This window comes from Mugil cephalus, chromosome 7, assembly GCF_022458985.1.
Source record: "Mugil cephalus isolate CIBA_MC_2020 chromosome 7, CIBA_Mcephalus_1.1, whole genome shotgun sequence".
NCBI lineage: Eukaryota > Metazoa > Chordata > Actinopteri > Mugiliformes > Mugilidae > Mugil > Mugil cephalus.
The window spans coordinates 26,073,596-26,090,153 of record NC_061776.1 but is presented as its reverse complement, the minus strand read 5'-3'; the positions used below and the strand labels follow the sequence as shown (position 1 = coordinate 26,090,153).

Sequence of the window (16,558 nt, the reverse complement as noted above, 5' to 3'; positions counted from 1 at the left end):
TCCAGGCCAGACAGGAGACATAATCCCTCCATTGTGTCCTGGGGCGAGCCCAAGGCCTCCTCCTGGTGGGACATGTCCATCTCTGTTTGAGAAGGATCAAATTATTGGCATGCATCAAGGAAAGAAAACACACTCCTTGCTGGGAGGCATCAGTGCTAACCACAGATCCACGGTGTCCCCATGACCTTCAGTAAATAGCTGAAACCATTGTAAATGACAGTTCATCGTAAGATTTCCTAAACTGCAACTGACGGTACCTTATTGTCCAGGTTCCATGGTGTAATGGTTAGCACTCTGGACTCTGAATCCAGCGATCCGAGTTCAAATCTCGGTGGGACCTTACATTATAATACACTGTCTACCCAAATAAAGGAGCCACCTGGATGTAACTAAGCAAATAGAATAGGTACAAGCCCTCTAGATTGTACAATTACACTGGACAAAAAGATAACAATTCTTGGTGTTGTATTAAAGGGTTTCTTCATTTTAATATTATTATTATTACGCTTCATGGAAAAAACATAATTATTACCTTTTAATAGTTTTCTCAACAGCTTCCATGTTAGATGTCCCAATGACTCCAAAACGCCAAATGGTAGTACTACACTTGCCAAATATGATGGGGGCATTCGTTTGCCTCTCTTCTTACCCTGATGCACCATCACTCTGGAACAGGGTAAAGTCCTATCTTTACACTCAAAGCCTTTGTTTCTGGTTAGCCTCACTGATTAGTGGTTCACTTAAGGCTACACAGTTGTTCAGTCCCAAACCCTTGAGTTCCCTTCCCACTGTATGTGTGGAAATGCTCTTACTTTCACTATTATGGACTATTTAAAATTCTGTCCTGACATTGCTGTTCCAGTGAGAACTGTACACTTTGCCAACAACAAGCCCTGGATAACCAGCGACATCAAGGGCCTTCTGAACCAGAAGAAGAAGGCCTTTAAAGATGGTGATTCACAGGAGCTCAAGTGGGTAAAAAAGGAAGTCAAGCTTAAGCTGGCCAAGAGCAGTACAGATGGAAAATTGAACAAAAGATGCAGAACAACAACATGAAAGAGGTGTGGGAGGGGATGAGGACCATCACAGGAAGCAGCTCCAAGAGAGGTGCCTCATTGAGGGGGATGTGGGAAGAGCAAATCAGCTAAAGCAGTTTTTAATCTGTTTGATCACCCCATCAAAATGTAGAGCTGAAAACTGCGACTCTTATGAAAGATGAACCGCACAAGCTTGGAAGAGGAGACCTCATTTTTGCAAGATGAAATAGTGTGTAAAAGCAGTAAACATAAATAAATAAACAGTTTTTTATTTTTATCAGTGTATTATTTATAATCTATATTTCCACCCAGTCTATTAATCATTGGTCCTCTATTTAAATAACAGATTAATCACCCTTTATTGTGAAATGTATCCAGAGTGAATGCCTAAATGGATTTCATTCAATATCATCCAAGCATTTGGTACCTGTCCCCGCTATAATTGATGGTTTTTTTTTTGTTTGTTTGTTTTTTTACATGGTTAGTAAAGGAAGGTCCCACCGAGATTTGAACTCGGATCGCTGGATTCAGAGTCCAGAGTGCTAACCATTACACCATGGAACCAGGACGAGAGCGATTCGTCGGTTGCATTCACTGTCGGTGGGAAATCTGGCGATTTCAACTATTTCTTGAAGGACGCCGTAATGCAAGGAGTGTGTCCGATTTGTCCAATGTAGTAGTACCATTCAGCAGTTTGGAGTCAGTGGACACATAACATGGAAGCTATTGGTAGAATTATTTGTTGATATTTGTCTAGATGTGTGATAATCAGTTGAGATTTTCTAGGTTGTATTTAGAAGCGTGAATATTAACATAATTAACATTCATATAATCAAATAAAGAACGAGGTCATAGATAATGGGAGGGTCAAGAGCATCAACCCCGTTTAAGTTTACTTGCGTAGGGTTGATACATGTTAAGAAAGTAGTAATCAGCTGACTAGGACAGAGCAAGAAGGAAACATACAGCGATTCTGAGAGACAAAATAGAGAACAACGAGGAGCTGTTCTGAAGTGATAAAAGTTGCAAATGAGGGAGTCACATGATGAACGCGGTACAGAGCATGTGAGGTCTATGTCAGGGAGGAACAGGTAGGAAGGACTTTCTCTTCTTTCTAGGGCGCTGTCCCAGGGGATTGGGGGACCTGAGTGGCCAAGGGTCGCGACCGACCGTCCACCAACGATGGGAGAGTTAAGTCTAAACCACGACTCCTCCTCACCTGAAGCCAACCAATCATATTTATTTTGTTGAAACTGTTAAAATGGTGTGAAACTACTGAAAATCATCATTCTCTGGGACGTTGGCCAATACTAACTGAACAGACAAGGTCCATGCGCATGAATTTCTATATTCCAATACATTTTTGAATAAATAGCTTAAATTGAGAACAAGAAATCGTATGGTGGTTTTTCAGAAGAATGAACACGCTGACACCATTAAGAAAACTGTTCGTTTTCCATTAAAAGGTAATCTAATACAAATTAGCTACAACAGATAAATACTTGTATGATATTGAATTAAATGAATTTAGGCATTCATTCTGGATACATTTCACAATAAGGGGTGAATAATTTGTACTTTAAATAGATGAATTGACTGTCAGATACGTGTGGAAAAAAATATAGATTAGTAATGATACACTGATAAAAAAAAAATGCTTGTGTGGTTTATTTTTCGGAGCAATCGCAATTTTCGGCTCAGTCTCTTGAAAGTCCTATTACTGAGAACTACAATGTGCTTGTGAGAGAAAGTACTTCTTTTGTTACTAAAACCAGTCGATCCGAAATATATTCACCACTTCATCTGCTAGGGGTTGTAGTCTCAAAAGTCGCTGCTTTTATATTTTACTTTTATACTTTTCTATACATTTACGTAATTTTAATATTTCTAGGAAAAATTATGATTTGTCAACGCAACGCAAGGCCTATAGTAGGGTTCCATGGTGTAATGGTTAGCACTCTGGACTCTGAATCCAGCGATCCGAGTTCAAATCTCGGTGGGACCTTCCTTTATGATCAATCCATGACATATGTCTGCATTTCCGGACTGATTGTGTAAAGTAACATACCGTTTATGGAAACGGATTACAATTTGTTGGACTCTGAATCTACCCATCTAAATTCATATCTTGGCACTGCATTATGTCTGACAGGAACACACCAAATATCTAACACAGCATCAGAAAAGGTTTTATTAAGTTAATGATATTTCACATTATCCACTTTATCAATTAAAATGTCCCTGTAGCCTAGAGCTTAAATTGCAGGTGACTGCCACTAGATGGTGACATAAAACACTGGACAGTCATCCTTAGAAAACAGGCTGCTGCGCTTACTTTCTGCCGAAAAGGTAGTTCTATTGCTAAAGACTGGAGAATCAGGGGAGATGGGGAAAACAGAATGACGCACAGTTATCTATAAAATGCTGGCATATGCCACATCTCATCTTCTATAACCTCTTATCCTCACTAGGGTCGCGGGGGTTGCTGGAACCTATCCGAGCTGTCATTGGGCGAGAGGCGGGGTCCACCCTGGACAAGTCTCAGTCTGTCGCAGGATTAACAGAGAGAGACAGACAACCATTCGTACTCACACTCACAACTAGGGACAGTTTAGAATGCGCAAAGTACTGTAAAGTATTCATGTATGACAAAGCATTACAGACATTCTACGTGGTTGTCCTTTAGCTCAGAAATATTGTCGGTCTTATTTCAAATGATTTGTGAAGAGCGGCTGATTGTTCAGTAAGGGAATTTTTTGACGATTGTGCAGGGCAATTTTAATTTGAAGTAAAACAAATCTACCGGAAGTACGGTCGGAAGCGGAACAAGGAATCGGTGTGTTGCTCGAGAACGTGTGGAGAATCTTAACATTTTGTCATTTTTTGCACCACAGTCGAATTTCGACAAATCTTTCCACGACGTCGACTACACTTTTCAAGATGTTTAACAGACAGACAAGCCTTTGGATGGGTGATGTATGTTTGAAATCTTGTGTTTCTTTCTACGTATAGCGGTTAGCTTAACTATGCTTCCTTGTTGCTAGCTATGTTAGCCAGAAATATACTGTCTATGTATGTAACCCGTTTTAGAAAGTCGGTCTAAACCTTTTTTCAAGTGCACAGTTGAAATTGCTTCGGTGTGGGATCTCACAGACACTCAAATATTGGCGTTCGTGGTCGAATTGTTCTCCAAACATGTCTTGTTGCTACTATACTCATCGGTGTAGCACGGCATATGTTAAACTTACCGATTCACTTATTACCAGCTGATTTAAGTTCATGTACGACGCTTGAAAATAGTGCAACTTTGTGTGCAGATTTTGAATTTGAAATTGAAATCTGCACACAAAGTTGCACTATTTTCAAGCGTTGTATATGTTGGTTTTGTGAAAGATCGTCTCTGTTAAATTCGAGTCAGATTCCGTTTCCCCGGGAGACGTTTTTTTCTAGCGGTGTGTCAAAATACAAAAATGATGAGCGGCTTGAAGCTAGTCGACTTGTTTGAATGGTCTGAAGAGCACTAGCTCAGTGAGTCAGATCGCTTCGTCACGATTCAAAGAGTATATTGTCAAAAATAAAATGTTTCTACCTACAACACTACAACACAAGAATGATGTGTTGGAAAGTGGATTCACCTTCATCTGTGGTGCTCACCTGTCTGGCATGACCAGGGACTGTTAACCTGGGGGGTCAGGGCATCCTAAAGATGAATTTATAGTACTGCGGTGACCTACGCATGGAGCCTGCGCCGTGTGAGACATTCTTACTTGTGCCTCGTCAGTCTCGCTCTGTAACAACGCCACCCAACCGCTAGATGGCGCCGTGTCTTTTTTTGCCAGTCGGGTTAATTTTTGTTTCCGCTTTCTGCTTCACTTTCAACAATGGCGGTTGAAACAAAACTCATACAAATTTCTATCTCCAAACCTGCTCAGTTAACCTTACCAATTTGTTATCGATTCAATACAGTCAATTTGAAAATCGCAAGAATTGGAGAATCTGGCGGAAATACTAAAGCTGAAACACTCTTCTACCAAGCGGACCAATCACAGCTCATAGTCACATTTCCAGGAGGTGCACGTCAGCTGCAGAGTGAGGATCTGCATAGGGATCTGCGCCTCTTCTGCGTTAATTGCTTTTGCACCATTTAATACAGAAGCATGAACTGTGGATAGTACCCATGTTCCTATTTAAACATCAACTTTCCATCAGTCCTTTAGAACGGAAGAAGCTGCTTGTATGAGTGGTGAAACATCTTCAAGAAACTCTACAAGTCCAGCTGCTCTTGTTTCAGTTTGAAATTCCGTGACATAAATTATGGGGAACTTTCACAGATATCTAGCCATTTGTTTTTTGCAAGTCTCCAGATGCCTATATCAAAGTAATTATGTCAACTTGAAAGTGTAATTGTACAATAGCAATATAATTGTCTACATGTTGTCAGAGTAAAAACAAAAGTAATAATACAATCAAACTTTCAATTATACTTACTTGTATTGGCATGGCCATATTAAAATTAAAATTGAAAATGGTTATGCCTGTTTGGTTAAAGTTTAATGGATGGCATGTAATGTTTCTTTACTCTTGTGTGTAGCTGGACCCATACATGGACGAGAACTTTATCAAGCAGGCCTTCAGTGCTATGGGAGAGTCACCGTTTGGAGTGAAGATCATTACTCACAGGATAACAGGGTACGATATACTCAGCGTCTGTGTCAGAGCTTTGCAGACTGTTCTGTTTTCTTCACGTGTTGCGCAGTGGATATGGCCAGTAACGTGGATATTGGATATAGTGACTGTTACGGCCTCATAAAATTAAAGTAATACAAGGCTCAATGAGACCACAACATATAAGGACGCCACACAAGGATTTCATGGTTACCAAAAAATGAAACTTTATTGAAAAATTTACACTGGGGAAGAAAAGGAAAAAAGGTTAACCCATAAAGTTATAAACCAAAACAAGATGGAGACCCCAGCCAAAAGGAACAAAAGAGGGGAACACAGGGCCAGCCACGCAATAGGCCGTCGCACCCTGTGCTTTCCCCACTAATTAAAAGAAAGGTATAACCTAAAACAAAAATGCCAAACAGGACTACCGGCAGTCTCCAACCCAAACTAAAATGAGAAAACTCTGCCATCAAGGTCAGAGGAAAAACAAAGGGTTAACTTATTCAAAAGAAAGAAAGCAAACCTTCCCCTGCTGCTGCTGCCCCAGAATGAGAGAGAGCTGGCCCCTCTACTCCTTTTTATCCCCTACTTGATTGAAAATGCCTACCAGCCTTTGAAGAAGGGAAGAGAGAGGAGAGAGAGAGGAGAAACGGCAGCATTCAACACTCTAGGTGTGGAGCTACCTGGCCACGCGTAACAGTGACAAATAGCAGCAGCCTGTGAAATCTCTATACGTGACTACTAAACATAAGCTGTTGATCCTGACTTTTGGCATTCTATTGAGGAGTATATGTAAAATTAAATGAAGTATTGGTGAATAAATCAAATTTATAGTAAACAGTTGACTTTCAATCTAATTTTGCTGGCTAGCGCTTATGAAGTTAAGGTAGATCTCGAGATGTTTCCTTTGTGTTTTGACCACCTCTCTTTAAATAATTGTAAATCTCCATGGTCTAAAAAATCTAGAGGACAAACATCGGGTTTCAAAAAGTGGTGTTAACATCTGTTATTATCATTATTATTATTATTAGTGAACAACACAAATAGCTTCACATGTTAACATTGCATGGGAAACCCTGATGTATGTTTTTTTTAGCAGGCCAATATTATTGGTGCAGAGTCAGCAGTAGTGTTTAATTTAACCACAGTAAAATACTGCCTTCACCAGCACTCGTTGTCAAGCTGATGGCCACCACAGTAACTGTTGAACTTCATTTTGCTTGCTTTATTACAAGGCACTATGCTGTTTGTTAACTATGAAAGCGGTCACACCCATAGGGACTTTATTTTCTAGACAAGAGTTTTTACAGAATAGTTTCTCACTGTTTGGCGCTAACATTTCTGTCCTCTCCTGCAGTGGTTCAGCAGGATACTGTTTTGTGGAGCTGGCAGATGAAGCAAGTGTAGACCGCTGCGTTCAAAAGCTCAACGGAAAACTGGTTCCAGGATCAAATCCGGTCAGTTCCACTGTTAAACTGCAAAATTCTTTAAATTCATATAGATGTTGTAAGCCTTACAGCAATATGTGTAATTATCATTTCTCCATAAATATACATATATTATTGACAATTTAATACCGTCCTCCTTCTTTCTTTCCAGTATTAGACTTGTGTTATTAAGCAGTATTTTATCGTTTGACTGTGGATAGTGGAGCTCCACTAGTCTTGGTCCTGCTGTATATCAGAAACATCATTTTATTGCATATTTCTATGTCCATATGACACTAGGTTGTCATTTTGCATTGTAAACACACCAGATTGTTATTTGATAGCTGTAGCAGATAACTGTATTTGTACTTTCCAAGTCTATTTAAACTGGCTTTTTAAAGAAGCTTTGGTCTGGTGATGTAAAGAAAACATGAAAATGTGCTGTGTGAAGCTGTGAGCTTTAGCTGCTTACTACTCTACTTGAAATGCTGCTGCCCGCGTGGCCTGGCCAAGCTACTGGGCTCCCCTGTTCACCGGCCTGTATGTGCTGCTGACGGTGGCTAAGAGGCTGCTTGTACACATGAATGCACTTTGTTTGAAGCTGGTGAATAGAGTCTCTGGTAGGAACTAACTGAGGAATGGGCTAAAGGCTGGTCTGGGTGGTGGAGGTATGTAAACCCAAATAACAACAACCATAATAACTCCAGTCTTTATTTCCAGCAATATCAGTGCTATACTACATGTCTTTGGTGTTTGAGGTTGTCTGAGTGTGTGTTTTCTCTCTCCCTGTGCAGCCCCGGAAGTTTAAGCTAAACTATGCCACCTACGGGAAACGGCCAGAGGCAGGGTAAGATGGGATGAGAACGTGACTGTTGTGAACACTTGTGATTTTGAAGTTGATCCCTTTTTAAGTGTTCATTGTGAGTTTGACTGTATTTATTGTTAAATGTAAGTAGAAGATCTAAAGCTGCCTGCCGTTATCTGTAACTTTAAAATATCAAGCTTCTACTAGACTTTTTGTTTAACACAACTCTAGGATTTTTGCTAAACGTAGCCATGCAGCTGCATCTTTATTGGCCGATACCAAAAACAGAACAAATATAGTAGTGTTTCCTTTGGAGTTATCTATCTCTATGTCTGTCTGTCTGTCTACATGTTTAGTTAAAAGAAAAGAATGTCCACAGAACACTAAGTTTGAAAAGAGGGTCACAAAAATAAATTCTGGTACACTGACAGAAAGAACAAAAAGGGAGATTCTTTATCCCCTTACTTATTCTTTACCTCGAGGCTTCTTCTCGTCATTCGCTGTCCACATCTTCATGGTGCACACAAGTAGACTCGTGGTGCTGGAGCTTTTGTTATCCTGTCAAAAAAAGGAGCCAGTTGGTGTATTTCCCTGGAGGCTGGAGGCCGATTTGTTCTGCTGCTGTGGTTCACTGGGCAGGACATCGCACATCAGCCCACATATCAGTGTGCTATTTTGTGTGTCTTGCGATCCTTGTGTCATTAGATCACCACGTTTGTTCAGCTGTTATCGAGCTGGCCGGTCAAACTATTTAGGTGGCATGTCGGCTGATAATGATCAGTGGCTGATTTGTTGGATTTATTTTTGATATTTTTGCTCTTCCCAGGCCGGAGTTCTCAGTGTTCGTGGGCGACTTGGCCTCTGAGGTGGACGACTTTCAGCTGCATCAAGTTTTTAAGAAATACCCTTCCTGCAAAGGAGCCAAAGTAGTCACTGACCAGTATGGATACTCGAGGTATGTCAGCTCCTAGAGGTGGATAGGGCAGCAGTGTAACTTCAGAAGAGTTAACATATTGTTAGAAATAATGCCTTAAAATGTTTTTCTTGTCTTCTGTGGTCTGATAATTATTTGCATAGCAGTGTTGTGGACGTTGACCTCCAGTGCTTCTTCATCTATTTTCGACAAAAGGCTGAAGAAATGTTTTTCTTGCCGTCTTATGCTAAAACTATTGTTTTCCCCATATAGGCTAAGCAAGAGCAACTCACAATTCAAGTGATGCTACCTCATGTTAAAAGTAAAACAACAAGTTTCAGTTCTACCATAATAATACCCATTATATTCTGTTTCTCATTATAAGTGGCTATTAAATGCCAAGTGTAGAGTGTGTGTTGGTGGGTAGAGGAGGCGTAACTGTCGTTTGACCTGCAGAGGCTACGGCTTTGTCAAGTTTGGGGAGGAGACCGAGCAGAAGAAGGCGATCGAGGAGTGCCAGGGTACGATGCTGGGCGGAAAGCCACTCAGACTCAGTATCGCTGTAGCAAAGAGGTAAGATACAGACCAATGTATGTAGACTAGACATAAGTAGGTTACTGGTCTTGATGGATGGAAAACCAGACAGAATAGACCTTCATAGATGCTTATAATTCACACTACACCACTGCACATTTTATTTATTTATTGTTTGTTTGTTTGTTTGTTCTTTAGTCCTTATCCATCGGTTTGTGTTGTATGTTTTTTAAGACATCACACTTTCTGAGTGAGAACCATAATCTTGCATGTGGAAAGCCACTCTGTTATGTTTCATTTTTATCTTTGTGTCGACGAGCTTGTGAGCATCTGTGTAGTTGTACATGTTGTGACATTTTGGAATAAAGTTTAAGGCTAAAATCACACCTACAAGCCCAAAAATCAAAACAATGGTTGGAAAGGGCATAAGTAGTTTTCTGATTGTTGCATTTTAAAAAGAGTGAAATACGTGGATGAAGTGGCTGATGAATTGCCTTCTGTTTGGTAGCTTTATCTTTTTTTCCCCCTTGTTTTTAAGTTAATACCCAACAGTACTAGTATTGAATTCTAATCTTTAGATGCAAACACTCACAAACTGCTTGAAATTTAACAGAAATAAAGTTACACTGTGTGAAAATAAACCTCAAAACTGGGTTTGATTATTGCACTTTAATAACCTGACGTAGCCAGTCTCAGGATATGAGTCTGGTAACTAGAAATCTGGATTTAATTATGGGCTAAATTTAGAACCAAAATGGAGAAAAATAAACTACCTCTGGACTCGACCAGATAGTCCTAATCAGAGCTGTTTTGTTGAAAATAAATCCAAAAGTGCATGTATGACTACACAGTTGTTACTCATCTGCCCACCCAAACAATTCGATTGGCAAACTCGGTTCCCAACTGAGTGGATCCAGAAGTGTCACAAACTGTACATTGGCAGGGGAGGAATGGTACGGCTGGTAGTGTTGATCATGATGTAATTGTAACTAACAGTAAGCCATGAAAGATGCACCTAGAACCATCTATCAATACATTTTAAATTCAGTTTAATTCTACAAATTTAGCCTTTCAAATCCACTTCGAAACATCTGAAACACTCTGTCTTTTGCCCTTCACTAGTGTTAAAGAGTCGTTGTTGTGTGTCTGTGTTGCAGCCAGAAGATGACCAGCTACCATGGGAGCCAGGGCCAAAATTACAATAGCAGCTACAACCAGACTCAGTCCAGTTACTATGGCAGCCAAACCGGGCAAGGGGGCTATTACCCTCAGTGGGGGGGCTATGACCAGTACGGTGGATACAACAGCAGCGGATATAACAGTGGCTACAACAGTTCCTACAACAGTGGCTACAACTACAACTACGCTCCCTATGGATACCCTCCACCAGGCCACATGATGCCGCCTCCTCCTGTGGGGATGCCACCCATGTCCACTGACATGTCAGGAGCTGTAGAGGTGAGGCACATTTCTCTATTGTGTTCATCAGTTTAATGTGTGTCAGAGTCCAGACTGGTCCAAGATACGTTGATCCTCTCAGATGGTGTCAGACATTCGCAAAACTATTTTCTAATGAGTCATGTCATTCTCCGGCAGAGCCACGAGGAAGCTGAAGACGTAGAGGACGATAATGTAGAAGGTGAGACTTTGTTTGCTTTAGAATGAAAAAATATTTCTTGCCGCCTGCTACTGTCACAGCAACTCGGTGTTAAGCAGTGTGTGCAGTCAAGTGCAATGAATTTTCTGTCTAATGTGACCACTGATTTGTTTTTGAATTGTTATTTTGTCCTGACTGTGTATTCTGTGGATGTGTTGGTTGGTGTTCTACAGAGCCCATCCCTGAATGTGACGTGGAGGTGTGGAACAAGGATTTTATGCAGCGCAGCGAGGAGCTTTATGATGCCATGATGAACTGTCACTGGGAGCCTCTGGACTCTGTTGACTCCCCTATCTCCTCTCTCTCTTGATAACTTCTCATTTAGTTTCCTCTCCCTCTCCTCAGATGAGTCATTTTTTAAATGATTTTCTACTCCCAGAATCTAACACCACGTTGACACTTCATAAAGGCCAGCCTGAGTGTCTGTCTGACTTACCCAAGGCTGTCAGTACAGATGTACTTGTTTCTCTTTTAACATTAAATTCACAGACACCGACTTAACTGTAATGTTTACCATGTTGGTAATAATCAGTGAAGTCACTGTGTAGTCCACTCTATCTGTATACACCAGGTCCAGAAGAATAAAGTGCTGAAGTTGACCGGCACAGAAAAGCTGTTGGATGTTGTGCCAGTACTTCACCATGAGATGATGTCAGTCATTTTTGTTGATCTCTGTTGTAATGGCCAGCAAAAGCTAGTGTTGCTCAATTAATATGGCCTTTGACTGGTTAAGAAGAGATTGTCTTCTGAAGACAAAAATTAAAACTATGCCTTGATTGTTTTTTGTCATGTACTTCCTGTCAGTCCAGGATGGCCATTAGAATTCATGTGTACATGCAGGATATCAGTCTTTCTTGTTTTAATGAAGGATTTTCCTCCGTTTTTTGTTTTGTTTTTAAATTTGTATCACTTGTATCTTGGTGTGAGCAGCATGGGAAGATGATGAAGTTTACCCAAAAGGAATCATCCAGAAATGTAATGTATCTGTTTTCCAGACAAGAAGCTGTATCTTTTTATGAAACTGTTGACAAATTGTATGAAAGGATTTTGTGAGGTCGACAGCTGGTGTCCTGTGTCAGGTTTCAAGGTAGAATTTATTTTCTGCTGTTTGATGGCTGAAATATAATTATATATTTTCTTTCTGGAGAAGTTTTATCAATAAAACAGATTTGGAAGGAATGTGGCCTCTTGTGAGTCTGTGTGGTACTGTTGGTCTGCATGTTGGTTCTGTGGCATCAACACCTTCATTTTCTCCACTATCAGTTGAAGCCTTTTATAATACACACTAGCATGTTCATCTGCTTAGTTTAGCATGTTGGCTAAACTCAGAAGCTCTAAACAGAAAGTGCAGCTAAGGCTGGTAGGGAAAGGTTTTCGTGTTCCTAAATCAAATTATTAGACAAACTACCTTCATGATTAGTGTATTTACATCCCCAGTGATTGGTCAGTAAGAAAATGCATCAATGTTTTGATTGTGTTAAGATTTTGAGCAAAGATTTTACATATTTAATAACTTTTCACATCTACTTTGAACTAAATCAGGCAAATAAAGATAGCTCTTTAGTCGATGGGGTTCTCTTTATTTTCTGGGAGTTTATTAACAAAATGAATTATAATGTTAATTTCTAATTATTGGTGGCAATTCTGGATGGATTCCCACTGTTGACATTCATCTATCATTATGCCCACTGACTATTCCTTGTGCTAAACATGTCTTTATTTCTCTTTTTGACTTTTTCATTAGCACAACATTAGTCTCTTGGTTTACGATTAAAACTAATGACATCACCCATTAAACTTGTGTAGAAAGCTAAAGTGTAACGCTGAAGAGAGTAAACATTACACATTTGCATGCTAGCATTCAAAATTAGCCTTTTAGCTAAATATAGCCTCACAGAGGCTAATTAAAATGTACATTCAGTGTGTGGACATGGTGTTTGTTTATCTATTTGCATATTGTCCCATGTTTTATACTGTATTTAAAGGTCAAGTCAGTTGTGTAACCAGAATCACAATTATCATTATCAAGCAATTCTATTTTTTTGAATCACCAATTGAATGAGACAGCAATGGATCTGATCGAATGAGAAAAATTGTAAGACTGGAAAGAGGCTATAGGAAAGAACTGGAGTCAGTTTATTTAGTGTCAAGTGTTGGCCTGAGTTGGTATAGTAACAGTGCTGGTCTTTCTCTACAGGGCAACAGCTGTCCTTCATGACTAAATGTGTATTTGCTTCACTGGCATGCATCACAAGACCCAGTTTCCTGCACAATTACCAAACATCTTCTAAAAGTATTCTTTGTCCATTTCTTTATTTCTTCATTAAAGTTTTTGTGTTAAAATGTTTTCTGTTCTTCAGTTGCAGTGATTCAGGCTTGGCTGTCCATTATCTGACTGTGAATTACTGGTCTTGATGTTGAGCAGTCCTAGACCAGGCCTGCCAGGGCAGTACCAGCTGGGCCCCAGGCGGTACCAGCCCTGATACAGTCCCCTCCAGCTGAGGTAGCCCAGAGCACCCCCTATCAGTTGGGTAGGGAACTGAGGGAAATAAGCTAAGAGACAGAGCAACAGAAAGATCCACAGGCTGAGCAGGAGAACACAGAACAGGAAGAGGATCCTCATAGGGGCATCTGAGACCCCACCCAGATTCAGATAAGGGCCAAACACAGACATCTCCTCTGCCAGCAGCAGGCAGCAAAGACAGAGGAGGAAGACGTCTTCTGAAACTTCGTACCCCCTCCACAACATCCCAGCCTTGAGACACTCTGACTTGCTCTCCCCCTCTTGCAGCACCAGCAGAGGTTGCCCGTTGATCACTTGTGGGCCGTCGTGGAGAAGTTTGTAGCAGCTTCCTGTAGTGTTCTCCAGGAGGTCCAGGAGTTTACAGAAACCAAGCCACAGTCCTCCAGCGAATGCCAGTCTGGAGAGGTGGCGGATGGAGAGTGATAGGGACCGACGGATGGAGAAGGAAAGGAGGAAGATGAATGAGCCGGCAAAGACACAGGTCCAACCCCAACCAGAGCGCAAGAATATCCTGGGAGGAGAGATGAGAGTTTTAGAGAGTTTTAATGTTAGAGACTGGAGGAGAGAGGCAGCATTGGAAAAGAGATAGACCTTCCCATGCAGCCACACATATATGCAAGTTAGATACAGTGCAGTGAGTCAGCTTTGCTGCTATTCTTTATGGCCTACTGTGGTACTACAAGTCACTATTCTGTCTATTGTCATGTTTTAAACCTTAAAGGCGACCAAGCAGTTGCAGCTGGGGGACAAAAACAATTGCACATGTGTAGAAACATTACGGTAACTAGATCAGTTTTCATTCGCCTAAATAGATGCAGTTTTAGTGATAGGTATCTATTTATAAATACATTTATGTCTTAGTTTCGTTGTTCAGCAAATTGTTGTCCAGTGAAATGTTTAGCTGCTAAAGACAGATTTCTTTTCAGGAGCTGGTGGACTAAATAGAGCTTACTAAAAACATTGAATAATTGACTTGCCTCATAAGGCGGGCAGAAATATGACTCCAAATGTGTCCTCGTATCAGTAGGAGAAGCGTAGTGTGTTCATTTATAGTATAGATTATCAACCACCAAAATAGTTTACCGGGCATCAGTACATACTGCATTACCACACTATAAGATAGTTTGGAATTGGAACACAGCTACTGCCAGAAAGTGGGGACACTTGCAGGAGAGGGACATTCAAGTTGACTTAAGGTCATCCTGGGAAATAATGAGAAATGACGAAGGCTTTTTCCTTATAATGTCATCAATTCAACACAGATGATAAAACATATTCAGCAGGACATTTGTTCTCAACTTGTAACAAACCACACAATTAAAATACTTCCAATTTCCATTTCATTGGCTTCCTTTGAACAACGCACAAAGTATTCTTTGAGCGGGTCTCTGGAGGCCTGCAGTTAAATGGTACGATTGTTAACAGGAAGTAGTCTCACCTGTACAGGAAGTGGGTTCTCTTGGCAAAGACACTGTGCTGAGACACCCAAAGGTTCAGTGCAGGGCCGAACATCACAACTGCTGACAACAACAGGTGGAAGTGCTGCCGGAACATGGTGTTACCCAGAAACCTGGCTGTCAGGTCCGTCAGGACCACGAGAACAGTGTTGAGGAACATCTGGACCCAGGACCAAAGCTCTTATCAGGTATAAACTAATTTATGAAAGTCAGTTGCTGCTTGCTCTGAGGGCAGCAGGGTTCTGTGTAGATTATCCGCCTCAGATTTAACACCATTCGATGTCTTGTGATAAAGCTGTAATCCTCTACAGAATGCACTTAAAACTAGTAACTGCGCACAGACATAGTTGAAAATAGGAACAATTCAGTGTCTTATGTATTCCAAGAGACAATATTCATGCTCACCAATACTATCCAGAATGCAGCAAAAGTCTAAATAAACTAATCTATTTGTTCCAAAATTTGGATGAGATGAAATCCATTGGTGCACTGATGATGCATAAATCCAAAGCTGGTTGTGGTGCAGTAAGAATAGCTAAGTCCACTGGTGTGAGCTGCAGCCATGCGCACCCAGTCAACTGTATAACATGAATACAGTGACAACTGGCTTCTAGAATTCCACAGACTCCCAATATGTGCACACCATGAAATCCAGCCTCTTCAGTCCAGAAGGCATTCTGCTGACTCAGAGCAGCATATCCTATCTGCTCACAGCTTTTCCTCTCAGTAGAAGTGAATGACCTCCGCTCTGACGGAGTGCAGCAGTTTGTAATTGCTGTTTTCTTTCAGCAGAGTGCCCGTCATTGGCTACCCCAGCATTGGTTCTGCAGAAATACAACATCCACTGCTTCCCCCCAAGACGTCCAACAGTTGTGTCTTCAGAATACCCGAACCATCTCCATTGTAACTCTGCCCTTCTCTCCGTCACTGACACCCTCCCAATCCAAGACCCACACATAAAAATACAGTGTTCTCACAGCCTTAAAGGTGTCACATTGCTCCTACTGAGGGGACTGAAGGTTGAATCAATGACACACATTCCTTGGCATTAAAATGTATAAGATATTGTTTCTAATCTCTAATTTTACCTTAATCACAAATCACAGAGGCTGAGAGTAAGTTGGACAAGTAGTATGAAATAAAAGTTTCATCTGCGTGTGTGTGTGTACGCTTCTATGTGGGTTCATGTGTATTAATAGCATTAACCTTTGTACTATATCTGGGTTCAGACTCAGCTGTTGCCGCGGTCTGTCTCTGTCAATCAGTGTAGCAACACACAGTTTACGCACATTTACTGTTATTATTCTGTCGTTGTTTTTTTGTAGACCCTAATAGACCAAAGCAACTGTGTCCACTTGCATCTTGTGCAATTGTGTCTACTCCTACAAAGTTTTTTTATTTATATATACAGAATTATTATACTTATCTAAATGCAAATTATCTTACATCATACCAACAAATGTAATGTACCTGCATTTCTTGGGGCTATCAGAAAATGATGTAATCTGACTAAAACTCTATATTTTTTCTGTCAGA

At 40.7% G+C, this 16,558-nt stretch overlaps 2 protein-coding genes and 3 non-coding genes across 5 annotated transcripts; 3 read left to right on the top strand and 2 right to left on the bottom strand.

The window, feature by feature from the left end:
- The first annotated feature begins 268 nt into the window (after positions 1 to 268).
- trnaq-cug lies at positions 269 to 340 on the top strand. The gene has a single exon. It is a non-coding gene; the product is annotated as a tRNA-Gln (tRNA).
- Positions 341 to 1,529: 1,189 nt separating this feature from the next.
- On the bottom strand, positions 1,530 to 1,601 carry trnaq-cug. Its single transcript has one exon. It is a non-coding gene; the product is annotated as a tRNA-Gln (tRNA).
- A 1,369-nt stretch (positions 1,602 to 2,970) lies between these two features.
- Positions 2,971 to 3,042, top strand: trnaq-cug. The gene has a single exon. It is a non-coding gene; the product is annotated as a tRNA-Gln (tRNA).
- Positions 3,043 to 3,615: 573 nt separating this feature from the next.
- On the top strand, positions 3,616 to 12,220 carry trnau1apb (tRNA selenocysteine 1 associated protein 1b). Its single transcript, XM_047590151.1, has 9 exons — positions 3,616 to 4,013; positions 5,629 to 5,726; positions 7,063 to 7,162; positions 7,927 to 7,979; positions 8,764 to 8,892; positions 9,307 to 9,423; positions 10,542 to 10,842; positions 10,981 to 11,023; positions 11,215 to 12,220. Exons 1-9 carry the CDS (start codon positions 3,978 to 3,980, stop codon positions 11,349 to 11,351), a joined length of 1,014 nt encoding a protein of 337 aa, XP_047446107.1. The 5' UTR covers positions 3,616 to 3,977; the 3' UTR covers positions 11,352 to 12,220.
- Positions 12,221 to 13,154: 934 nt separating this feature from the next.
- On the bottom strand, positions 13,155 to 16,113 carry fitm1l (fat storage inducing transmembrane protein 1, like). Its single transcript, XM_047590476.1, has 2 exons — positions 15,004 to 16,113; positions 13,155 to 14,076 (listed from the first exon to the last, which is right to left on the bottom strand). Exons 1-2 carry the CDS (start codon positions 15,180 to 15,182, stop codon positions 13,398 to 13,400), a joined length of 858 nt encoding a protein of 285 aa, XP_047446432.1. The 5' UTR covers positions 15,183 to 16,113; the 3' UTR covers positions 13,155 to 13,397.
- Positions 16,114 to 16,558: the final 445 nt, after the last annotated feature.